The sequence below is a fragment of the Aquarana catesbeiana genome, linkage group LG06, assembly GCF_042186555.1.
Source record: "Aquarana catesbeiana isolate 2022-GZ linkage group LG06, ASM4218655v1, whole genome shotgun sequence".
Classification (NCBI taxonomy): Eukaryota; Metazoa; Chordata; class Amphibia; order Anura; family Ranidae; genus Aquarana; species Aquarana catesbeiana.
This window is the reverse complement of record NC_133329.1, coordinates 650,505-676,446: the sequence shown is the minus strand read 5'-3', so window position 1 is coordinate 676,446 and position 25,942 is coordinate 650,505. Positions and strand designations below refer to the sequence as shown.

Genomic DNA, 25,942 nt, shown 5'->3' with positions numbered 1-25,942 from the left:
CCACTATTCCCAGTGACACCAACTTCTCCACCACTATTCCCAGTGACACCATCTTCTCCACCACTGTTCCCAGTGACACCATCTTCTCCACCACTATTCCCAGTGACACCAACTTCTCCACCACTATTCCCAGTGACCCCATCTTCTCCACCACTATTCCCAGTGACACCAACTTCTCCACCACTATTCCCAGTGACACCATCTTCTCCACCACTGTTCCCAGTGACACCATCTTCTCCACCACCCAATGATGGACACATTCCATACTCCCAGTGACACCCTCCTCTCCATCACCTATAGAGTGACACTAGGGTTATAGTGCCATCTACAGGAGAAAGACAACAGAAGGCCGGCCCCTACAGGCTATAAGCCCTCCCACCCGAGCTTTGAGGTGAAGCAGGAATTTTATACAGAAGTGGTGAAAAGTTGTGACTGCAGGTGGCGCTATACAGTCACCAGGATGAGTCCTCTGCATCTGTTCACACCAAGGTGTTTGTGGGAAGAGCTGCTGCACTAAACCTCCACATAGTAACAAAACTGCGAGAGGAGGAAGCCGGGGGAGGGGTCATTCACTATTACTATACTGCGTCAGCAAAGTCCCGGGACCGGACCAGACAGGAAATGTGCAGCCCCACCCCCCCCCAACAAAACACTCCGCCTGGTAAATAGTATAAGAAGATAGGCGCCCCAAAAAAGATCTTTGGAATGGAAAACCACAAATAAATACGAGACGCCTCCACCTGGCACAGCCTCCTAATACGAGGAGACTCCTCCACCCGGCACAGCCTCCTAATACGAGGAGACTCCTCCACCCGGCACAGCCTCCTAATACGAGGAGACTCCTCCACCCGGCACAGCCTCCTAATACGAGGAGACCCCTCCACCCGGCACAACCTCCTAATACGAGGAGACTCCTCCACCCGGCACAGCCTCCTAATACGAGGAGACTCCTCCACCCAACACAGCCTCCTAATACGAGGAGACTCCTCCTCCCAACACAGCCTCCTAATACGAGGAGACTCCTCCACCCAACACAGCCTCCTAATACGAGGAGACTCCTCCACCCAACACAGCCTCCTAATACGAGGAGACTCCTCCACCCGGCACAGCCTCCTAATACGAGGAGACTCCTCCACCCGGCACAACCTCCTAATACGAGGAGACTCCTCCACCCGGCACAGCCTCCTAATACAAGGAGACCCCTCCACCCGGCACAGCCTCCTAATACAAGGAGACCCCTCCACCCGGCACAGCCTCCTAATACAAGGAGACCCCTCCACCCGGCACAGCCTCCTAATACGAGGAGACCCCTCCACCCGGCACAACCTCCTAATACGAGGAGACTCCTCCACCCGGCACAGCCTCCTAATACAAGGAGACTCCTCCACCCGGCACAGCCTCCTAATACGAGGAGACTCCTCCACCCGGCACAGCCTCCTAATACGAGGAGACTCCTCCACCCGGCACAGCCTCCTAATACGAGGAGACCCCTCCACCCGGCACAGCCTCCTAATACGAGGAGACCCCTCCACCCGGCACAGCCTCCTAATACGAGGAGAACCCTCGACCCGGCACAACCTCCTAATACGAGGAGACTCCTCCACCCGGCACAACCTCCTAATACGAGGAGACTCCTCCACCCGGCACAGCCTCCTAATACAAGGAGACTCCTCCACCCGGCACAGCCTCCTAATACGAGGAGACTCCTCCACCCGGCACAGCCTCCTAATACGAGGAGACTCCTCCACCCGGCACAGCCTCCTAATTCGAGGAGACTCCTCCACCCAGCACAGCCTCCTAATACGAAGAGAGTCTTCTGAGATGGGGACACCACAGCTGGGGTTCCGTTAATCTACACAGAACCCCCAGGACTGGCTGGCAGAGTCCACCAGGTTGTCACCAATGATGGAGGGCCATGGCGTAGAGGACACCAGTATACAGAATTTCAGGATTTCCACCCTTCATCCACCACCGGCTGTGATAGGAGAAAAGTCTTACAATTCAGGTGAAGGGAAAGAAATGATCGTTCTTCCAAGGGCACTAAGTGAGCAGGCGTGAGGGGGGAGGAGTTACAGCCACTAGGGCGCTGCACTTCATATGCCTAGTCTTTCTCCTGCAGGTGGCAGCATAATCCTTGGTTTCTTACTATTAAGCTGTGTCCCCAATGAGAAAATTCAGTAAAGAAAGTAAAATGTGAACTAGAAACGCATCAGAAAACGGGCAAAAAACACCATACATGGAATGACTTACCTCTCCCTCCACACAGGACACCACAGACTGTATGGCAGGACTGTCATCTAGCAGACGCTGGCAGGCCCCCACACTAACATGACAACAAGCATACAGAACCTGCAAGAGGGAACCATATGTGAGAAGACACTCCCAGGAGGAGGCAGACAGAGGGGGCTGGGAGATAGAGGGAACAAATACCAGCAGACACTCCCAGGAGGAGGCAGACAGAGGGAATACCAGACACTCCCAGGAGGAGGCAGACATAGGGGGCTGGGAGATAGAGGGAATAAATCTGACCACACTCCCAGGAGGGGGCAGACAGAGGGCGGAGAGATAGAGGGAACAAATACAAGCAGACACTCCCAGGAGGAGGCAGAGGGGGCGGAGAGATAGAGGGAACAAATACCAGCAGACACTCCCAGGAGGAGGCAGAGGGCATACCAGCAGACACTCCCAGGAGGAGGCAGACAGAGGGCGTGGAGATAGAGGGAACAAATACCAGCAGACACTCCCAGGAGGAGGCAGACAGAGGGCACAAATACCAGCAGACACTCCCAGGAGGAGGCGGAGAGATAGAGGGAATACCAGCAGACACTCCCAGGAGGAGGCAGAGGGCGGAGAGATAGAGGGAACAAATACCAGCAGACACTCCCAGGAGGAGGCAGAGGGGGCGGAGAGATAGAGGGAACACATACCAGCAGACACTCCCAGGAGGAGGCAGACAGAGGGTGGAGAGATAGAGGGAACAAATACCAGCAGACACTCCCAGGAGGAGGCAGACAGAGGGAATACCAGCAGACACTCCCAGGAGGAGGCAGAGGGCGGAGAGATAGGAGGGAACAAATACCAGCAGACACTACCAGGAGGAGGCAGACAGAGGGTGGAGAGATAGAGGGAACAAATACCAGACACTCCCAGGAGGAGGCAGAGGGGGTGGAGAGATAGAGGGAACAAATACCAGCAGACACTCCCAGGAGGAGGCAGAGGGGGCGGAGAGATAGAGGGAACACATACCAGCAGACACTCCCAGGAGGAGGCAGACAGAGGGTGGAGAGATAGAGGGAACAAATACCAGCAGACACTCCCAGGAGGAGGCAGACAGAGGGTGGAGAGATAGAGGGAACAAATACCAGCAGACACTCCCAGGAGGAGGCAGAGGGCGGAGAGATAGAGGGAACAAATACCAGCAGACACTCCCAGGAGGTGGCAGAGGGGGTGGCGAGATAGAGGGAACAAATACCAGCAGACACTCCCAGGAGGAGGCAGAGGGGGTGGAGAGATAGAGGGAACAAATACCAGCAGACACTCCCAGGAGGAGGCAGAGGGCGGAGAGATAGAGGGAACAAATACCAGCAGACACTCCCAGGAGGAGGCAGAGGGGGTGGAGAGATAGAGGGAACAAATACCAGCAGACACTCCCAGGAGGAGGCAGAGTGGGCGGAGAGTTAGAAAAGACAAATCTGACCACACTCCCAGGAGGAGGCAGAGACGGGGTGGAGAGGGAACACATCTCTGCAGACATTCCCAGAAAAGAGAGAGTGAAAAGTAAGAGTAAGGAAAATGCAAATATTACCTTCAGCTGGCTGAGCGTGAGCTGAGAGTCAGATAATGAGCAGGAGAAGAGAGTGCCGGAGCCGGACAACAACCTGTCCGAGATATACACACAGACCTGAAATGACAGACAAGAGGGGTCACAGAGGACACACGCTTCCAGAGCCGGTTCTCACTATGGTCTACACTTCCAGAGTCTACTCCAGTCATGGCCTACACTTCTGATACGGTCTAAAGCCTGTCCTGGAAGTAGCAGTTACTATAACGCAGACAGACCTTTTCCTTTAGCAGTCGGTGAGGAGTGGACACGGGGACGTCACATATAGCTGCTAGGACATGAAAGTAGAGACTCAACCAACGTCCATCTCCGGAGGTCTCTGAAAGGTAGGACCGAGATATCAGAGGCGGGACTGTATTATGACATATTGTAGAATGATGATGTAAAGTATAGAGTACAAGGACATGATTTGGGGTAGGAAAAAGTCTCCTCTGATTGGACACAGACGGTAAAGACATACCTTGCCTCAGGCGCTGTGTCCGCTCAATGATGGCGTCCAATACATCTTTATAATCAGACAGAAGGCTGGTAAAGAGCTGAGCACAGTCTGCTGGGGCCCCATAGCTGGCACTGGCACAAAGGGACACCAAACACTAGAAGGTGGAGACAACCATTAGGGGAACCCTCAGATGCACACATAGTACACAGAACTGAGAACACCACTTACCTCCAAACTGCGCTCCACCAAGACATCCTCATCACTGGGGGGAAAGGAGAAGACGATCCGCAGGACTTTCAGGAAATCCCCCGAACAGTTCTGTAGAGTTCTGCACAATAATCCCAGATATGAGACAATGCAAGAGACACAATACAAGAGATGCAAAGCACTTCCACATACAGCTGTGCTGAAAAGTTTTGGATAGTGAGGATATGAAGCCATTTATTATCACAGAGTTGTACAGCTACTCTTTAAATCCTAAGAAAAAATCCCCCAAATGTCCCCAATGAAGAGTCCCCCCCCCCCCCAGAATGTTTGGCCTTGGTACAGACACACAAGGTGACACACACAGGAGGTCTTTTCCCACATTTGTGGTGTCTGTATAAATAGTCAATGAGTTTGTTATCTCTCACGTGGATGCACTGAGCAAATTAGATACTGAGCCATGAGGATCAGAAAAGAACCGTCAAAAGACCTGCATAACAAGGTAATGGAACTTTATAAAGCTAGAAAAGGATATAAAAAGATATTCAAAGCCTTGAATATGTCAGTCAGTACTGTTCAATCACTTATTAAGAAGTGGAAAATTTGGGGATCTCTTGATACCAAGCCAAGGTCAGATAGACCAAGAAAGATTGCCGCCACAACTGCCAGAAGAATTGTCCGGGATGCAAAGAAAACCCCACAGGTGACCTCAGGAGACATACAGGCTGCTCTGACAAAAAGACGGCGTGGTTGTTTCATGAAGCACAATACAACATTACTTGTAGAAAAATTATCTGCATGGTCGAGTTACCATAAAGTAGCCTTTACTGTGCCAATGCCACCAAAAAAGCCCAGTTACGATCGGACCGACAACACCTTGACACATCTCTCAGCTTTTGGCACACTGTAATCTGGAGTGACGAAAGCATAATAGAGCTTTATGGGCACAGCCATCAGTGCTATGTTTGGAGAGGAAGAATCCCATCCCAACTGTGAAGCATGGTGGTGGCTTATGGATGTTTTGGGGGCATGTGAGCTCTAAGGGCACGGAGGGGGGAAATCTTGTGGAAATTGATGGAAGTTGAATGAAGCATGTTATCAGAAAATACTGGCAGACACTTTGCATTCTTCTGCAGGGAAGCTGCACATGGGACACTCTTGGACTTTCCAGCAGGACAATGACCCAAAGCACAAAGGCCAAGCTGACCCTCCAGCAGGACAATGACCCCAGGCACAAGGCCAAGCTGACCCTCCAGTGGTTACAGCAGGTAAAGGTGAAGGTTCTGGAGTGGCCGTCTCCTGACCTTCAAATCATCAAGCCACTCTGGGAGGATTGCATACAAGACCACCAAGGACTTTCCATGATCTGGAGGCATTGTGCCAAGACCAATGGGCAGCTTGGAGCTCAGTATTGACCAGCTTAGGACAGGTTCTCCTTACAGAGACAAGGCCTGTATGGCTCTCATAGTCGGGTATCGGGGTGAAGGACGGCTTGGAGCTCAGTATTGACCAGCTTAGGACAGATTCTCCTTACAGAGACAAGGCCTGTATGGCTCTCATGGTCGGGTATCGGGGTGAAGGACAGCTTGGAGCTCAGTATTGACCAGATTAGGAAAGGTTCTCCTTACAGAGACAAGGCCTGTATGGCTCTCATGGTCGGGTATCGGGGTGAAGGACAGCTTGGAGCTCAGTATTGACCAGCTTAGGAAAGGTTCTCCTTAGAGAGACAAGGCCTGTATGGCTCTCATGGTCGGGTATCGGGGTGAAGGACAGCTTGGAGCTCAGTATTGACCAGCTTAGGAAAGGTTCTCCTTACAGAGACAAGGCCTGTATGGCTCTCATAGTCGGGTATCGGGGTGAAGGACAGCTTGGAGCTCAGTATTGACCAGCTTAGGACAGGTTCTCCCTACAGAGACAAGGCCTGTATGGCTCTCATGGTCGGGTATCAGGGTGAAGGACAGCTTGGAGCTCAGTATTGACCAGCTTAGGACAGGTTCTCCTTACAGAGACAAGGCCTGTATGGCTCTCATAGTTGGGTATCGGGGTGAAGGACAGCTTGGAGCTCAGTATTGACCAGCTTAGGAAAGGTTCTCCTTACAGAGACAAGGCCTGTATGGCTCTCATGGTCGGGTATCGTGGGTGAAGGACAGCTTGGAGCTCAGTATTGACCAACTTAGGACAGGCTCTCCATACAGAGACAAGGCCTGTATGGCTCTCATGGTTGGGTATCGGGGTGAAGGGCGGCTCGGAACTCACCGTGATGCCTCTGGATGACTCCGGAAACAGTAGTAGGAGTTCAGAAGAAGGAAGAGATCCGAGAGGAAGGACGAGGTCCACGAACACTGGAACCAGAATCAACACACAATCCAATCAGAAACCTTCTACTATATAGTCCCGCCTCCCAGGACACTATACATCACCTGCCGCACATCCTCCTTCAACGATTGGCTGATCAGCTGCAGAAGGAAATGAGGGATCTGTAGCTCCTCACAGAGGTCAGAGAGCAGGGCCGGGTCACAGGTCGATGAGAGGAGGTTACAGATGACACGGACAGCTGGGCGGAGGCGCGATACAGCTTCCAGCGACACCTAGACACACATCATATTCACATTGTGAGGATGGACACCAGGAACACAAGAAAGATGAACAATTCTGGCATATACAGTATCATTGTACAGGACCACTGTGGGTAATGTGGGGTCAATGTACAGGGGCATTGTGGGTAATTGTACACGAGCATTGTGGGGTCATTGTAGGTAATGTGGGGTCATCGTACACAGGCATTGTGGGTAATGTGGGGTCATCGTACAGGGGCATTGTGGGGTCATTGTAGGTAAAGTGGGGTATGTGGGTTCATCATACAGGAGCATTGTGGGTAATGAAGGGTCATAGTACAGGGGCATTGTGGGGTCATTGTAGGTAAAGTGGGGTATGTGGGTTCATCATACAGGAGCATTGTGGGTAATGAAGGGTCATAGTACAGGGGCATTGTGGGGTCATTGTAGGTAAAGTGGGGTAATCATACAGGAGCATTGTGGGTAATGAAGGGTCATAGTACAGGAGCATTGTGGGTAATGAAGGAACAGAGTCGGGGAATACACTGACCGGAGGATGGCAGTCCCGTAGCCGGCCATGGACTTTCTTCCTGAAGTTGGGGTCCTGGAGGAGAAGGAAGGGGGTACTCAGCTGGGCCACAGACGGGTCAGTAGCTTCCAGTAGTGCAGACCATTCATCGTCGCTGTCCTATATACACAGACACAAGGTCTCCACCATTACATGTACAGATATACAGCCCACCTACCACACCGTGATTGCAGACCCCTCCTACCTCGTTCTCCAGGTGGACCACTTCAATGCTGTGCGTTTGCCTCTTGTCCCGGCCAAATTCCCTCTCGTAGTCCTGAGATATGGGGTTCCCCCTGACACACCATGAAGAAGAATACAGAAAAGGCGTACACACAACACACAGACAATTCTGACCCACAGAGAGCCGAGAACTTACCTAGCTAACGCCGAGAGACTCCCAACTCCTGTGTGCCCAACCTCCGACTCCTCACCGACACCACGTGCTGCTTCTCTCTACAACAAAACCACAATGATCCAGGGAGATAATGCAAGGGGGGTGGAGGAGGAAGAGGGAGAAACACAGTGTGTGGGCATGCAGGGTGTGAAGGTGGTCTCATATGGAAAAGTGATGGAGCCATTGGGTAGAGCTGGTGTAAGAGGAGACATAGAATGGCACTAGTCTTATAGTGAAGAGCTGGGTAGACATATAGCATGGGTCTGGTCCTATGGTCTCTAGGGAAGACTTGGATGGAGAAGGGATGAAGCTGGGTGAAGATACAGGGTGGGTCTGGTCCTATGGTCTCTAGGGTAGACGCGGATGGAGAAGTGATGAAGCTGGGTAGACATACAGGGTGGGTCTGGTCCTATGGTCTCTAGGGTAGACGAGGATGGAGAAGTGATGAAGCTAGGTAGAGATACAGGGTGGGTCTGGTCCTATAGTCTCTAGGGAAGACGAGGATGGAGAAGTGATGAAGCTAGGTAGAGATACAGGGTAGGTCTGGTCCTATAGTCTCTAGGGAAGACTTGGATGGAGAAGTGATGAAGCTGGGTGAAGATACAGGGTAGGTCTGGTCCTATGGTCTCTAGTGAAGACGAGGATGGAGAAGGGATGAAGCTGGGTGAAGATACAGGGTAGGTCTGGTCCTATAGTCTCTAGGGAAGACGTGGATGGAGAAGTGATGAAGCTGGGTGAAGATTAGAGGTCGACCGATATGGGTTTTTCTCTGGCCGATGCCGATATTTAGAAATCGCGGTGGCCGATGGCCGATATGTGATGCCGATTTATTTGGGCCGATATATTAGGCCGATTTTTTTTTTTTTTTTTTTCTTTTTTTTTTCCCCCTTCATCTCATAAAATCTAACAGTTAGACCCCTTTCACATTGGGGCGTTTTTTTAGGCGCTTTTGGGCTAAAAATAGCGCCTGTAAAACGGCTTCCTTACAGTCTCCGTGTGATATCCTGAGTGCTTTCACACTGAGGCGATGCGCTGGCAGGATGTCTTTGGAGCGATGTATACCCCTCCTCCACCACTCCTGCCCATTGAAATGAATGCGCACCACTGCCGAAGCGGCTGCAAAGCGTTTCGGCAGCAGCACTTCAGGGGCGCATTTAACCCCTTCCTCGGCCGCTAGCTGGGTTATAAGCACCCCGCTAGCAGCCGAATAGCGCCGCTAAAATGATGGTAAAGCGCCGCTAAAACTAACAGCGTTTTACCGTCAACGCATGCCCGCTCCAGTGTGAAAGCAGCCTTAAGTAATAAGTGATACAGAAAATTTTTTACATTTAAACATTTATTGAACAAAACAAACCTCCAATCAGTTCACTTGTATGTATAATTTAGATTAAAAAAAAATAACTATATCTTAAATATTAAATACACAAAAACAGGTAACCAAAACTTTTGGACGAAAAAAAATGGGCTAACTTTACTGCTTATTTTTTTTTTTTGTTTTAATTAGTGTATATTATTTTAAAAAATTGCATTTGAAAGACCGCTGCGCAAATACCGTGTGACATAAAATATTGCAACAGCCGCTATTTTATTCCCTAGGGTCTCTGCTAAAAAAAATATATATAATATTTGGGGGTTCCAAGTGATTTTCTAGCAGAAAATACAGAATTTTTACTTGTAAGCAACAAATGTCAAAAAAGATTTAGTCTTTAAATGGTTAAACTGAGAACTTCTACACACAGAGTTCAGCTCATTGATAAAAGAACCTGAAGAGATACAAATGTATCTTCTTATCAGACTTGGCTGCCCAGAGGGGGAGAGAAGAAACCTTCAGACAACTTGCAATTGACTTCTATTACAGAAGTCATTTGCAAGTCCCGCTGAAGTTATAATCGGCTTTTTTTATCAGCACAATCGGCAGATGCCGATTAAGTAAAAAAAGCCAAATATCGGTCGCTATATCGGTCGACCTCTAGTGAAGATACAGGGTAGGTCTGGTCCTATGGTCTCTAGTGAAGACGTGGATAGAGAAGTGATGAAGCTGGGTGAAGATACAGGGTAGGTCTGGTCCTATAGTCTCTAGTGAAGACGAGGATGGAGAAGTGATGAAGCTGGGTGAAGATACAGGGTAGGTCTGGTCCTATGGTTTCTAGGGAAGACGTGGATGGAGAAGTGATGAAGCTGGGTGAAGATACAGGGTAGGTCTGGTCCTAAGGTCTCTAGGGAAGACGTGGATGGAGAAGTGATGAAGCTAGGTAGAGATACAAGGTAGGTCTGGTCCTATGGTCTCTAGTGAAGACGAGGATGGAGAAGTGATGAAGCTGGGTGAAGATACAGGGTAGGTCTGGTCCTATGGTCTCTAGGGAAGACGTGGATAGAGAAGTGATGAAGCTGGGTGAAGATACAGGGTAGGTCTGGTCCTATAGTCTCTAGGGAAGACGAGGATGGAGAAGTGATGAAGCTGGGTGAAGATACAGGGTAGGTCTGGTCCTATGGTCTCTAGTGAAGACGCGGATGGAGAAGTGATGAAGCTGGGTGAAGATACAGGGTAGGTCTGGTCCTATGGTCTCTAGGGAAGACGTGGATGGAGAAGGGATGAAGCTGGGTGAAGATACAGGGTGGGTCTGGTCCTATGGTCTCTAGGGAAGACGTGGATGGAAAAGTGATGAAGCTGGGTGAAGATACAGGGTGGGTCTGGTCCTATGGTCTCTTGGGAAGACGTGGATGGAGAAGTGATGAAGCTAGGTAGAGATACAGGGTGGGTCTGGTCCCATGGTCTCTAGTGAAGACGCGGATGGAGACGTGATGAAGCTGGTGTCGGGATGGAGATATTGGGTAGAGCTGGTATAAGAGGAGACGTAGAATGGCACTAGTCTTATAGTGAAGACGCGGATGGAGAAGTGATGGATACGGTTATAGTGGAGAAGCACTCTAACCAAATCTATTTCAATTCAGCCAATACAACTGATAAAGTCTGAAGTGGGGGGAGGGATCTCCTGGTGACAATGTATGGGTTTAGACAAATTTCATGCTCCCAACTTTGTGGGAACAGTTTGGGGACGGCCCCTTCCTGTTCCAACATGACTGCACGCCAGTGCACAAAGCAAGGTCCATAAAGACATGGATGAGCAAGTTTGGGGTGGAGCAACTTGATTGGCCTGCACAGAGTCCTGACCTCAACCCGATAGAGCACCTTTGGGATGAATTAGAGTGGAGACTGTGAGCCAGGCCTTCTCCTCTAACATCAGTGCCTGACCTCACAAATGCTCTTCTGGAAGAATGGTCAAACATCCCCATGGACAAACTCCTAAACATTGTGGACAGCCTTCCCAGAAGAGTTGGAGCTGTTATAGCTGCAAAGGGTGGGCCTAAGACAGAGCCGCCCAGCAGAGGTCACATGGCCGAGAGCCATCAGGAATATATCTATTGGGGAAAGGGTCACAGCAAAGAGAACCTACGGCAGGAATATCTGGATTCTTCTGCAGGTAACATGCCTGTGAATTGTCATTTTATTACTAGAGTTAGACATGAAGAGGATCCAGCCAAAGGCATTCCTAGCAGAAGCACATGGCTAGCAGAGAGGCCCTGCTTTGGGGAAGATATTTGAAGGCGCTCCTGAGTTATCCTGACACTCCAGTCATATAAGTGATGGTTGTAAGATAAGGACTGCAGAATTTCTGTACTCACCAAAATGCTTTCCTTGGCATCCATTGAGAGACATCGGAAGCGGTTCACCATTGGGTTCCACTGCCACCTACAGGAGGATTGGAGACTGGCAAAAACAGCTGTAGGCTAGCCAAGGATAAACCCCTCCTACTGCCTCAGCTTTGTAGCAAACATTGCTGAGAACATATTCACAACGCCAGGGGAGAGAAGCCCGTGTCCCTCAATGGGCTCCTAACAAAGCATATTACAGACACCCTACTTTGTCTCATCGGTTGAAGTCTTTACCATTCAAGTTGTCCAAAAGCTGTTTAACTGAGGGGTCAGCAACACAGCAAAGGAATGGGGACTGCCTGTAGTCTTAGGGGTCCACCTGAAGGACCTTACCCCAAAATCTGGGAAACCGTTTCTTGATGCCGAAAAGCCCAAGAAGCACTCACAGATCTAATAGGGTGCACATGGACAGGAGAGGATGGAATCGATCCTTGTGACAATAAGCCTGAATGATGGTCCACCTGAGCCACCTACAGATTGTGGAATGGGAAGGTGGAGAAACCTTCTGGGCTCCATCAAGAATGACAAAAAGGAACCAGTCTTCCTGAAAGAAGCAGAAGCTGAGAGATGGACTCGAGCAACATCCAGGACAATGGTACACTGTCACAGCCCGAGCAACATCTAGACAATGGTAGGAAATTTCCTTTTGGTGAACTAGAGCTGGACAGAAGAACAATGTCCTGGTTGAAGTGAAAGGCCTTCTGCAGTAAGATGTACATCTCATCACCTCCTTGCTCGGATGCAAATCCAGAAAGGCTTCTTTCCAGGATAGGGCCACCAGCTCAGAAAATCGCCATGCAGTGGTTACAAGGAAAGCCAGCTTGTGTGTGAGAGCAGAGAAAGGAAAGTCTCTAAGGGGTTCCAATGGCAGTTTATGCAGTACATAGAGATCCAGATTCAGATCCTACAGAGAGTCACATGGGAACATATGAGAGGAACTACAAGCTTGACTGCCCTTTACAAAGATCCTAACCAATGAGTGAGAGGCCAGAGACAGAACAGAATCCCAGCCCAGGATAATGCAGCTGCAGGAAGCTGGGAACTTGTCCCTCGGGGAATCTTAGAGTGAAAGCCCCAAGACTCACATACAGGGAAGTCCAACGATAGACCTTGTGGTCAGTAGACTTCATGGTAAATAGCATCATAGGAATCACAGATTCAGAGATGCCCCTATCCCTCTGGAGCTGGTGTGAGGGTACAGACCGAGGGTGGCGCTGGAGAGAAGGTACAGACCGAGGGTGGCGCTGGAGAGAGGGTACAGACCGAGGGTGGCGCTGGAGAGAGGGTACAGACCGAGGGTGGCGCTGGAGAGAGGGTACAGACCGAGGGTGGCGCTGGAGAGAGGGTACAGACCGAGGGTGGCGCTGGAGAGAGGGTACAGACCGAGGGTGGCGCTGGAGAGAGGGTACAGACCGAGGGTGGCGCTGGAGAGAGGGTACAGACCGAGGGTGGCGCTGGAGAGAGGGTACAGACCGAGGGTGGCGCTGGAGAGAGGGTACAGACCGAGGGTGGCGCTGGAGAGAGGGTACAGACCGAGGGTGGCGCTGGAGAGAGGGTACAGACCGAGGGTGGAGCTGGAGAGAGGGTACAGACCGAGGGAGGAGCTGGAGAGAGGGTACAGACCGAGGGTACAGACGCTGGAGTGAGGGTACAGACCGAGGGTGGTGCTGGTGTGAGGGTACAGACCGAGGGTGGAGCTGGTGTGAGGGTACAGACCGAGGGTGGAGCTGGTGTGAGGGTACAGACCGAGGGTGGAGCTGGTGTGAGGGTACAGACCGAGGGTGGAGCTGGTGTGAGGGTACAGACCGAGGGTGGAGCTGGTGTGAGGGTACAGACCGAGGGTGGTGCTGGTGTGAAGGTACAGACCGAGGGTGGAGCTGGTGTGAGGGTACAGACCGAAGGAGAAGTCCAGGAACACATAAAATCAGGTGTAATGTTTGTCAGAGTCACCTGGTTGGTGGCCGCTTTCCCCGTTGCCCTCTCCTTTCTCTTGGCCACACGTTGTCTTGCTTTGCTGAGGATGCGGGAATGTGCGCTGGCCTGCCCGGCGCTCTCACACAGTCTGTCACGGAGCTGCTGCTGCTCATCAGTCAGTGGAGAGGTGAATGGACTTCCAGCAGTGCCGTCCTCCAATACTGGAAAAACAGACAAATCACAGAGTAGTAACATTAGATCTACGAAATCCAACTAATGTCCCCACCCCCAACGTACAGTCTGCCCAAAGCAACGCCCTCAGACAGGTGTCAATTGTAGGGGAGGGGTATAAAATAGTTGTGATATACAGTCCCACCCCCCAGCCAAGAGTCATCAGTAGGGGAGGGGTATAAAATACAGTTAGGGGCATACAGTCCCACCCCCAGAGTACCAGCCCATCCATAGCACCGCCCACAGACAAGGGTCATCTGCGGGGGAAGGGGGTATAGAATACAGTTGGAGGTGTACAGTCCCACCCCTGGAGGTCTCCTCTCAGGATCTGATAAAGGATATTGATGAAGATCTCACCCATCACTTTGTCTTTAATGAAGGGATGTCTCAGCAGCGTTGGCCAGGACAGTCGCAGAGCCGGGTCCTTTGTTAGGAGACCTTGGAGGAAATCCTGGAGGAATCATAGAAACCATTAAGTCATTATTGCCGGATTCACTCCAGATTCACTCATTTGTCACACAGCCTTACCTTCAGTTCCGCTGAGACCTCCTTTGGCCATTGCACTGGCTGCTGGGTGATGATACTGACCAGCTGGAAGATGCTGTGTGTATAGAAGGGAGGGGTGCCCACCAATAACTCATAGACAATACAGCCCAGTGCCCAGAGGTCGGAGCGATGGTCGTATGGACGTTCTAGGACCAGCTCTGGTGACATGTACAACGGGGTCCCCTTAATGGAGCGCACCATGAGGGTGTCCAGACTCAGCTCCCGGGCAAACCTGTACAACGAAGAGACACTGGATCATGGGGGGGGTCTGTATACATAGAACACCCTGACACATGTACGCCGCTGGTCACTCAGTTCTTGGTCCTCAGTCTGTAGAGAGTGGGGATTGTCTCTGCCCCTCCAGCGCTTACTGGAGCGTCGGGCTGCGGAGGAGGCGGGAGCAGCGGGTTAAGGCTGTCGGCAGCTGGCAGAGAGGTGGAGCCAACTGTCAGTCCAGGTTTTTGGGTATGGTCAGGTTGTTTTCTGAGCCTGGACCAGTTCTGTGACGGGTCACCTGTGATCCTCAGGAGAAGTACAGAAAAAACAAACACACACTTCGCCGTTCTTCACTTTTAAAGTGATACTAAACCGAGAGAAGAGACATTTCCAGAAATCATTCACATAAATCCTCATATCTCATGACACTGGATTTTGTTTTTTAAATCCCTGAAAGAAGTCCCTCATTTCGGCAGCGCTGTTGTGTGGTCACATGACTTATTCCTGTTCTTTGGCATATGCAGGGAAAGATCCTCAGGGGAGGGGCTTCTATTACTGATGTATGCTCTCTATAGTGCGATTCTGTGTCTGGCCAGCCCTGATTGGTGCTGTGCCAATCACATGACAAAAAAAAAAAACAAACAAACAAAAAATAAACGGTTTCAGAAGAGCAATTCAAATTCGATTATAAATGTCAGGGAATGCCTAAACGATTAACTAAGTCAGCTAAAATAGATCGAACAACTGTGTCCCAATATAAAAATTCTCATTGTGGATGTTAGTCACCTAAAAACCCCTGAATACCAGGAAAGAAAAGGGGCGCCGTCTCCGTACACAAAAAGTGAAGGACATCTGCAAACTCTCAGTATACACTAAAGTGACACTTGCTAATAAGACACCCCAGGGTGAGCCCCCTGCAACATATGTGAGGTGCACGAGCAACACACGTCTTATATCACGATACAAAAAACTGAAACAACCAAAATATTATTCATAAAAGTCCGCTGTTCACCAGCAAAAGAGATATATACAAGTGAAACAATAAAAAATCAAGTGTCTTCAATATTCAATACATCACTTCCACCCGGTCACAGGACCCCGCTCCACACAGCCTCCTCTCAGCACTTCCACCCGGTCACAGGACCCCGCTCCACACAGCCTCCTCTCAGCACTTCCACCCGGTCACAGGACCCCGCTCCACACAGCCTCCTCTCAGAACTTCCACCCGGTCACAGGACCCCGCTCCACACAGCCTCTTCTCAGCACTTCCACCCGGTCACAGGACCCCGCTCCACGCAGCCTCCTCTCAGCACTTCCACCAGGTCACAGGACCCCGTTCCACGCAGCCTCCTCTCAGCACTTCCACCAGGTCACAGGACCCCGCTCCACACAGCCTCCTCTCAGCACTTCCACCAGGTCACAGGACCCCGCTCCACGCAGCCTCCTCTCAGCACTTCCACCCGGTCACAGGACCCCGCTCCACGCAGCCTCCTCTCAGCACTTCCACCCGGTCACAGGACCCCGCTCCACGCAGCCACCTCTCAGCACTTCCACCCGGTCACAGGACCCCGCTCCACACTGCCTCCTCTCAGCACTTCCACCCGGTCACAGGACCCCGCTCCACACAGCCTCCTCTCAGCACTTCCACCCGGTCACAGGACCCCACTTCACACAGCCTCCTCTCAGCTCTTCCACCCGGTCACAGGATCCCGCTCCACAGGGTAATGAAATCACAAAGGGGGACCCATAGTGCATTGTCAGGGAACGTTCCACACTCCACTTGAGTGCTTCCGTCAGTATACCACTTCCTCCCAGTCTGGATACAGATATCAGATATTCCAACCGCTCCCAAGCATAAAACAAGACGAGACTTGCTTAGATGCAAACATGGACTCATTTATTAGAACCAGAATACAGTCTTATATACAGTAGAAGATGAGGTTCCCCCCTCCTGCTCATATTACTCTAACAATACATCTGTAACAAATTAACATGAGCTAATTAACTAATCCCTTTAAGCAGCCGATGTGACTCTGTGCCCGTCAGGATTTCACTACAGGTCAGACTTGTTGTCACCGAGCTTCACACAGTACATTATACATTATCATAAGTACAACCACAACCAGGACATTTTCTCACAATAGCAGGAGCCAATTATAATTAACAATACAAACAGTTATCTCCCCCCTCCTCAGCCTAGTAGGCAACAAACTATAGTAGGAGTAGACTGTTCGTCTCCTAGCCAGTCCTGGAGGCCAATGTGATCAGCTCACTCAATTAACATGTTGAGTTCAGAATCAAACAAACCAATAATAGTCTTTACATATATCCTGGGAGATATTGAGGATATAAATATTACTGTCCCATTTTAAGCAATCCAAGACATACCCTCCCAGTCACCATTTCCCATATGGCATATAAAGGGTTCCCTGAGTCTGTGTGTCTTGGGGGGGACATGGACCTGAAGCCAAAGTAACAACACCTCAAGGGTACCCCAAATGCCAGGGCCCATAATCTGTAGGCAAGAGGCTCACATTCAGTCCCCTCCAAAAGCCTCTGTCCCGGGTGAGTCTGTCACATGCACGACCATTACAAACTTAATAAAAAAGGAATTGCACTCAGAGAAATTTCTTGGTTAAAAGCACACAGGATAGTGTCATTGCAGACTGCGCATCCTCACGTCACCACTATCTCCACCCAATAGGGTGATATGAGGTGTTTTATTAGCAAATGTCGTAGCGTATACTGAAAGTTTGCAAACGTTTTTGTGTGTACCGAGACAGCGCACCTTCAAGAATAATTGATAACTGACTTCATTATTCCAAATTGTTTTGCCAAATAGAAATCTTTAAAAAACACATAAGATTGGTGTCTAGACTGAGGACATAGAAAATCAATGTAGATGTATTACTATTCACATACAAACACCATAAATAGTCAGATTGGGATATACAAAGATTTGTGTAAAAGTTCTAAAATTGTCAGCACAACGTTTACTGAACGCTTGCTGTGCACCCTTCTTCCAGATGCCAAGTTCTCTGATGTCTTTGTGGTGGAGAGGGCACATAGAATGCCTGCTACCCGGGGGCCCCCGGGAGCTCCTCCACGCACATTTATTCTGAAACTCCTCAATTTTCGGGATCGAGATCTGGTTTTGCGGGAGGCGAGAAAGATCGAGGTGCTTCGCCATGAGGGAGCGAGACTCATGATCTTCCCAGATTTCTCCATCGATACACAAAAGGCAAGAAGATCGTTTGATCAGATCAAATTGGATCTCCGCAATCGCAAGATCAAATACAGTATGCTATTTCCCGCCCGTCTGAGAGTGCAGGATGGAGAGTCAGTGCGGTTTTTTACATCTCCAGAAGAAGCATCCAGGTGGCTTGAAACAGTACCACGAGGCTGATCCGATCGCTCTTACTAAATCCCCTTATAACATATGTTTTACTGCAACAAAGATCACCTTCATCTGCTGACTTCACTACAAGCCCGAACCCTTTACCTCGACTTGTCCAACTAGATCAGAATAAGTCACTTCTATATTCTCCCTAAGATCCGGTTCTGTGAGTATATATGCCTACTAGTTACAGAACATTTACGCAAAAAGAGATGAAGAATTGTTTGTGATCGTGCTTAAATATATGGTGAGGGGACCGGAATCTTCAGTTTGCAACGTGTTTCAATTTAAGAATAGTACCCCCAGACTTTTGGGAGACAGTTTAATATGCTGGGATCGTTTATCCGGGTATTTTGGGTCTTGTTGGCTGCTCTTTATGAACACAGACTAAGTCGCTCCAATGGCTCACTGTTCACGAGCCCCATGGGTAGTTGCCACAATTAGTTTTGGGGAACGAGCATCCCGAAGTTTGGGGGGTGGTGCGGGGGGGGGGGGGGAGGGGGGGAAAGGTTGGTGCTGGGGTTCTCACCCCAGATCAGTTTTATGTTATGTTATTTTACTTTTACCTGTTATACATTTGGCACTTATCTGCTCCAGATTGTACAATCAGTGCTCTACTCAAGGCAAGACATGCAGTATTAATCTGCTAATACTAGAGAGGGAGGGTTATTCGGTTCACTGTATTATCACAAATGTGTATCTCACTAAGAGTATTATATTATCATGGGAGCTCTGTATGGAGCGTATGCTGTACCAATCCTGTGGCACATGTATCAGGGCACCAGAATGAATCTCCTTAATGTTATGTCCTGGAATGTACGGGGCCTAAATTCTAAGATAAAACGCTCCTTGGTTTTTACTTACGTAAAAAAATACAACCCCCATATCTGCATTTTGCAGGAGACTCACTTAACGGGGAGCAGGACGCTGGCTCTAAAAAAGCCCTGGGTGGGTTCATATTATCATTCTACATACTCTACCTATTCTAGAGGAGTCAGCGTCCTGATCCATAAATCACTGCCCTTTACACTGCTTGATCTCCACCTAGATCCCGAGGGGAGATATGTGCTCGTACATGCCATGTGCGACAGGATTGAGATGGTAATAGTGGGTTTATATATTCCACCCCCAGCCTCAATGGCGATTTTACATAAACTGACCCCTATATTGGCTCAATACCCGGCTGCAGCCATTCTTCTGGCTGGAGACTTTAATATGCCACCGGACCCCAGTATGGATAGGCTGGGTGACGATGGAGCTTCTGACTCTCCACTGAAGAGATGGGCGGAGGGATATGGCCTTAGTGATGTGTGGAGATGGCGTCACCCCAGGGATAGGCAATATACTTGTCACTCTGCCACGTATGCCTCCTTCTCAAGAATTGATCTGTTCTATGCTGGGGGACCCATTCTCTCCCGTGTCCAGGAGGTTAAGATTCTGCCGCGTGGTATTTCTGACCACGCTCCCCTCCTTTTGCAACTAAACACGGACTCGCCAACGGGCTCCGGCCTGTGGCGGGTCTCGGGTTTTTGGATAACGGATGAGGGTGTTGCCCCTGAGATAGAGGGAGAGATGAATACATTTTGGTTACAAAATAAAGCAACGGCCTCCCCTGCAATGGTGTGGGATGCCTTTAAGGCATATACACGAGGTCAGTACCGCATGGTTATAAATAAAGTTAGGAAACTCAATAGGCTCGCACTGGAGGAGGCTGAGGGACGGGCTCAGAGTTTGGAATCCAGCTATGTGACCACCAAAGACACGGGAACTTATACCACGCTTCAGGCTCTCCACCGTGAGATTGCGTTGTTGCGAGCAACTGCGACCCGCAAGCTACTGCTCTCACAGTCCCAGAGAATATTCGAACAGGGTGAGAGATCGGGGAGGCTGCTGGCGTGGCTGGCCAAGGAGCGCTCCACCATAGCACACATTGCCAACATTAAAGATGACATGGGGAACCTTTTGGCGGATCCCGCTAAGATCAATGCCAGATTCGCACAATTTTATGAACACTTATATACATCCAAAACTGACTACACCCTAGATACCCTGCAACACTTCCTAGGTCAAATAGAGTTTCCAGTCCTCTCGGAGGAAAATAAAACTAAATTAGATGCACCTATTACCCTCAAAGAAGTACAGACGGCAATCTCTTCACTACAATCTGCAAAGTCCCCAGGCCCAGACGGTTTACCGGCCGAGTTTTATAAAACTAATAGTGAGTCATTGGCCCCTCAGTTTCATGAACTTCTTCTGTCTATGCTGGAGGGTCAAAACCTTCCTCCATCAATGTCAGAGGCGGTGATTGTTGTAATACCTAAGCCCCGCAAGGACCCCGAGCTATGCGAGTCATACCGGCCCATTTCGCTATTAAACGTCGACGCTAAGATCATCACAAAAATTCTAGCGAATCGGCTTAATACTGTTATCCTTACTCTGGTTCATGGAGACCAGACGGGTTTCATGCCAGGTAAGGGAACAGACATCAATTTGCGACGATTGTATACAAATATATCCCACGCCCTTGCCAGAGGTACCCCCGGAGTAGTGGCCTCCCTAGACGCCGAAAAGGCGTTCGACTCAGTCGAATGGGAATATCTTTGGCATGTCTTGGAAAAATTTAATATTGGGCCTAGGTTTATCTCTTGGATAAAACGGATGTATGCTAACCCCACTGCCAGAGTCAGAACCAATGGGTCCCTCTCACCCCCCTTCAAATTACAAAGGGGTACTAGACAGGGATGTCCGTTATCCCCGGGTTTGTTTGCCCTAGCTGTTGAACCTCTTGCTATCCTTATTAGGTCCTCCGTAGCTGCAGGGGGGATGGAGGTGGGCCCTCTACGGGAACAGATCTCCCTCAATGCGGATGACGCTCTTCTTTATCTCCCAGATGCTTCCCACTCCCTCGAGGAGACCCTAAGGATCATAGACTTATTTGGCTCCTTCTCAGGTATACGCATAAACTGGAATAAATCCATGCTTTTCCCGATCTCCCAGCCGCCCCTACTCCCCCCCCCCACCATATACCCCTGCAAACGGTCACTAAGTTTCGGTATCTAGGCATTGAAATACAAAGGGATCTCTCTTGTTATATGACAGATAATGTATACCCCATTCTACAGCAACTAATAAGACGCTGCTTAACATGGAAGTCCCTTCCCCTGACACCGGTGGGTAGGATAAACCTGCTCAAAATGATATTCCTCCCCAAATTCCTGTATGTATTTAGAAACACTCCAGTACCTATCCCTGAATCATTTTTTAAGCAACTAGATCGGGTGATTACTAATTTCATTTGGGTGGGACGGACCCCCAGGGTTGCCAAAACGGGCCTGCAGCTTCCCCTATCTGCGGGTGGGCTGGCATTGCCGTGCTTCAGGAAATATTATTGGGCAGCGGTGCTGGTGACGGTGCGCTGGTGGTTTGTTCAGTCACAACATAACCCAGCGGTCAATTTAGAAGCAGCCATATTGGGGTCATATTCAGCATTGAGCAACCTGGTATTCAGGGGTCCAAAAGCACAAGGCAATATGACCATCCCCATGCGCACGACCGCCAAAATTTGGGAACAGCTGACAGCTAAGCTCAACCCACCACAAACTTATTCACCCTATACACCACTCTGGGGTAACCCTAAACTACCACATCTTTTAATGATCCCAGACCCATCAGTCTGGGCTAAATATGAAATTAAAATCTTACAGCATATAATGCCAGAGGGTAAACTTCTTACATTTGACGAACTGCGTAATACCTTCCAACTCCCTACTAAAATGTTTTTCCGCTATTTGCAACTGAGACACGCAACTCAGGCTCAATTCCCTTCAGAAATTCAACTACAATCACATATGGTGGAGCGCTTCCTTATTTCCAAGCATGTGGACCGTGTCCTTTCCTCTTTGTATCTCCGGGTGTCCCTGGGAACTGATAACCAGGGGACTAGGCTATTTAACAAATGGAAGCTGGCTGTGCCCTCCCTGACGGATGACGATTGGGAAGAGGGAGTCCAACAATATATTCCTTTGATGATATCCGCCAGGGACAGGTACATCCAGGTAAAATTCCTTCACCAGGCATACTACACACCCCAACGGCTTGCTAAAATATATCCCTCTCACTCTGATAGGTGCCCAAAATGCAATACGGATATAGGTACTTTCTTACATGTGGTGTGGTCGTGCCCCCTTCTTCAACAGTACTGGAGGGAGGTGGTGCAATACATCAACTTAATTGGGAACCTGACACTTACACTGGATCCCCGGGTCCTTCTCCTGGGGATCTGTGATACCCTCATCGCGAACACCCATAAGAGGCTATTCGTTTTCTATGCTCTATTCTATACAAGGAAAAACATTCTATTTAAATGGAAACAGACAGATCCCCCAACAGTGGGACAGTGGAAAACACTCATTGATAAGACCCTCCCTCTATATAAGCTCACATTTATGAGCCGGAAGTGTCCCAAAAAGTTTGAAAAAATTTGGGGTCCATGGGTGTCTAGGTGATGGCCTCTGATGCGGATCCCCCCAGGAGAAATCGCTGAACTTATACACCACTAGATCGATTAAGAAATATTTAGAATACACTTAAAATTACCACTAAAATATACCTCTCCCCCCCCCCCTTTTTTTTTTTTTTTTGCTTTGAGGAGGAGGTATTGCTCCTAAAATACAACTTTGTAGTGATATGAATACTTGCAACTAAGATCTGAACTGATGTGCCTTGCTTTTTGATGTAATACTTGAGACTATTTAACTTAGATTGTCACTTTCCTTCTGGAAATGGTTCTTCTTTGCCTCTTTTATATAATCCTCTCTTATTGTGCCCCTTTTATATTTCTATGTATAGGTATATGTACATTTATATATATATATATTTGTGAATGTACGTCTTTTTTATCTTTGTACTGAAACTTTTCTCCTTTGGAGATGAATAAAAACGTAACTATTAAAAAAATTGTCAGCACAGCAAAGTAAATTTATTATATACAGTATAGCAATAAATTATAAAATGTGAATAATCCACAAGTATACACTCCTGTGCTAATAGAGAAGTAAAATATGCAAATAAACTGAAATTAATTGGTTGCCGCTCTCAAAAGGCGATTGTGCTTTTAAAATGTGGAAGTCAATGTAAGAGCGCTACCGATACTAATTGTGCCAACACACAATAAACAATTCTGCATAAATAATCAATACGATAATTGAAATAAAGTCCATGAAGAGTTCACAAATCCATATAAAATTCATAGGCTTCACAATCTGTAAAGTGCAGTTTCAGGTTTTCATTGTATCAAGTGATGAAAAACAGATTGCTGTGTGCGCCCCCCCCCCCCCCCGTGTGTGCTCCCCCCCCCTGTGTGCCCGCCCCCCCCCCGTGTGTGCTCCCCCCGTGTCTGCCCCCCCATGTGTGCTTCCCCCCCCCCCCCCCGTGTCTGCCCCCCTGTGTGTGCCCACCCCCCCCCCCCCCGTGTGTGCTCCCCCCCCGTGTGTGCTCCCCTCTCACTCACCAGATAATATAGACTCCCATGACAGAAGTCATAAACGCTTATATAGATGGCTGGGCTCTGTAGTACTTGGGCTGTACCTCAAACTGTGGAGTGGGTTGTCCTCGGGATGCACTCATAAAAGATACTTCTTACCACCGTCCAGAGCACTGTGTACATTACAGACCTCCCCTCATACCACCGTCCAGAGCACTATGTACTTTACAGGCCTCCCCTCATATCACCATCCAGAGCACTGTGTACATTACAGGCCTCCCCGTCCAGAGCACTGTGTACATTACAGGCCTCCCCGTCCAGAGCACTGTGTACATTACAGGCCTCCCCTCATACCACCGTCCAGAGCACTGTGTACATTGCAGGCCTTCCCTCATACCACCCGTCCAGAGCACTGTGTACATTACAGGCCTCCCCTCATACCACCGTCCAGAGCACTGTGTACATTACAGGCCTCCCCTCATACCACCGTCCAGAGCACTGTGTACATTGCAGGCCTCCCCTCATACCACCCGTCCAGAGCACTGTGTACATTACAGACCTCCCCTCATACCACCGTCCAGAGCACTATGTACTTTACAGGCCTCCCCTCATATCACCATCCAGAGCACTGTGTACATTACAGGCCTCCCCGTCCAGAGCACTGTGTACATTACAGGCCTCCCCGTCCAGAGCACTGTGTACATTACAGGCCTCCCCGTCCAGAGCACTGTGTACATTACAGGCCTCCCCTCATACCACCGTCCAGAGCACTGTGTACATTGCAGGCCTTCCCTCATACAACCCGTCCAGAGCACTGTGTACATTACAGGCCTCCCCTCATACCACCGTCCAGAGCACTGTGTACATTACAGGCCTCCCCTCATACCACCGTCCAGAGCACTGTGTACATTGCAGGCCTCCCCTCATACCACCCGTCCAGAGCACTGTGTACATTACAGGCCTCCCCTCATACCACCGTCCAGAGCACTATGTACATTACAGGCCTCCCCCCTCATACCACCGTCCAGAGCACTGTGTACATTACAGGCCTCCCCGTCCAGAGCACTGTGTACATTACAGGCCTCCCCGTCCAGAGCACTGTGTACATTACAGGCCTCCCCTCATACCACCGTCCAGAGCACTGTGTACATTGCAGGCCTTCCCTCATACCACCCGTCCAGAGCACTGTGTACATTACAGGCCTCCCCTCATACCACCGTCCAGAGCACTGTGTACATTACAGGCCTCCCCTCATACCACCGTCCAGAGCACTGTGTACATTGCAGGCCTCCCCTCATACCACCCGTCCAGAGCACTGTGTACATTACAGACCTCCCCTCATACCACCGTCCAGAGCACTATGTACTTTACAGGCCTCCCCTCATATCACCATCCAGAGCACTGTGTACATTACAGGCCTCCCCGTCCAGAGCACTGTGTACATTACAGGCCTCCCCGTCCAGAGCACTGTGTACATTACAGGCCTCCCCGTCCAGAGCACTGTGTACATTACAGGCCTCCCCTCATACCACCGTCCAGAGCACTGTGTACATTGCAGGCCTTCCCTCATACAACCCGTCCAGAGCACTGTGTACATTACAGGCCTCCCCTCATACCACCGTCCAGAGCACTGTGTACATTACAGGCCTCCCCTCATACCACCGTCCAGAGCACTGTGTACATTGCAGGCCTCCCCTCATACCACCCGTCCAGAGCACTGTGTACATTACAGGCCTCCCCTCATACCACCGTCCAGAGCACTGTGTACATTACAGGCCTCCCCCCTCATACCACCGTCCAGAGCACTGTGTACATTACAGGCCTCCCCTCATACCACCGTCCAGAGCACTGTGTACATTGCAGGCCTCCCCTCATACCACCCGTCCAGAGCACTGTGTACATTACAGACCTCCCCTCATACAACCATCCAGAGCACTGTGTACATTACAGGCCTCCCCCCTCATACCACCGTCCAGAGCAATGTGTACATTACAGGCCTCCCCCCTCATACCACCGTCCAGAGCACTGTGTACATTACAGGCCTCCCCCCTCATACCACCGTCCAGAGCACTGTGTAGCCTCCCAGTCTGCACAACCCCCCTTATATAGCGCAAATCTGTTTATTATCTATAAAAACACATAAATATCCACTCACATGTTAGAACGCTGTGACAAGTATAAAAACCGTAACCAACAACTTGAATCTCACCGGCCAGAAAATGACGTCACCACCCACGGTCATCTGTCGTGTTTAGTCTCTCCTACGAGACGCTATTAAAGGATCTGGTGCACGAGAGGGCAGCACACAGAGGAGGGCACAGAGGAGGGAGCACACAGAGGAGGGAGCACAGAGGGGAGGACACAGAGGGGAGCAAGGAAGGCGCATAGAAGGGGGGGGCATACAAAGGGGAGCACAGAGGGGAATGCACAGGGGGCAG

General features: G+C 49.8%; 1 protein-coding gene across 4 annotated transcripts in view; it reads right to left on the bottom strand.

The window, feature by feature from the left end:
- STK36 (serine/threonine kinase 36) overlaps nt 1-25,942 on the bottom strand; it is a 76,718-nt gene that overhangs the window by 27,527 nt on the left and 23,249 nt on the right. For 2 of the 4 annotated variants that reach the window (XM_073635258.1, XM_073635259.1), the window contains 13 exons: nt 14,392-14,641; nt 14,221-14,314; nt 13,669-13,853; nt 7,987-8,063; nt 7,813-7,903; nt 7,590-7,727; nt 6,905-7,072; nt 6,741-6,826; nt 4,509-4,608; nt 4,302-4,434; nt 4,060-4,160; nt 3,806-3,901; nt 2,251-2,349 (listed from right to left, as the gene is read on the bottom strand). In XM_073635258.1, the coding sequence (XP_073491359.1) occupies nt 2,251-2,349; nt 3,806-3,901; nt 4,060-4,160; nt 4,302-4,434; nt 4,509-4,608; nt 6,741-6,826; nt 6,905-7,072; nt 7,590-7,727; nt 7,813-7,903; nt 7,987-8,063; nt 13,669-13,853; nt 14,221-14,314; nt 14,392-14,641 (1,618 nt within the window). Of the gene's footprint in view, nt 1-2,250; nt 2,350-3,805; nt 3,902-4,059; nt 4,161-4,301; nt 4,435-4,508; nt 4,609-6,740; nt 6,827-6,904; nt 7,073-7,589; nt 7,728-7,812; nt 7,904-7,986; nt 8,064-13,668; nt 13,854-14,220; nt 14,315-14,391; nt 14,642-25,659; nt 25,831-25,942 lie in introns of those variants that run through there. The other 2 variants (XM_073635261.1, XM_073635260.1) reach the window with 2 other exon arrangements.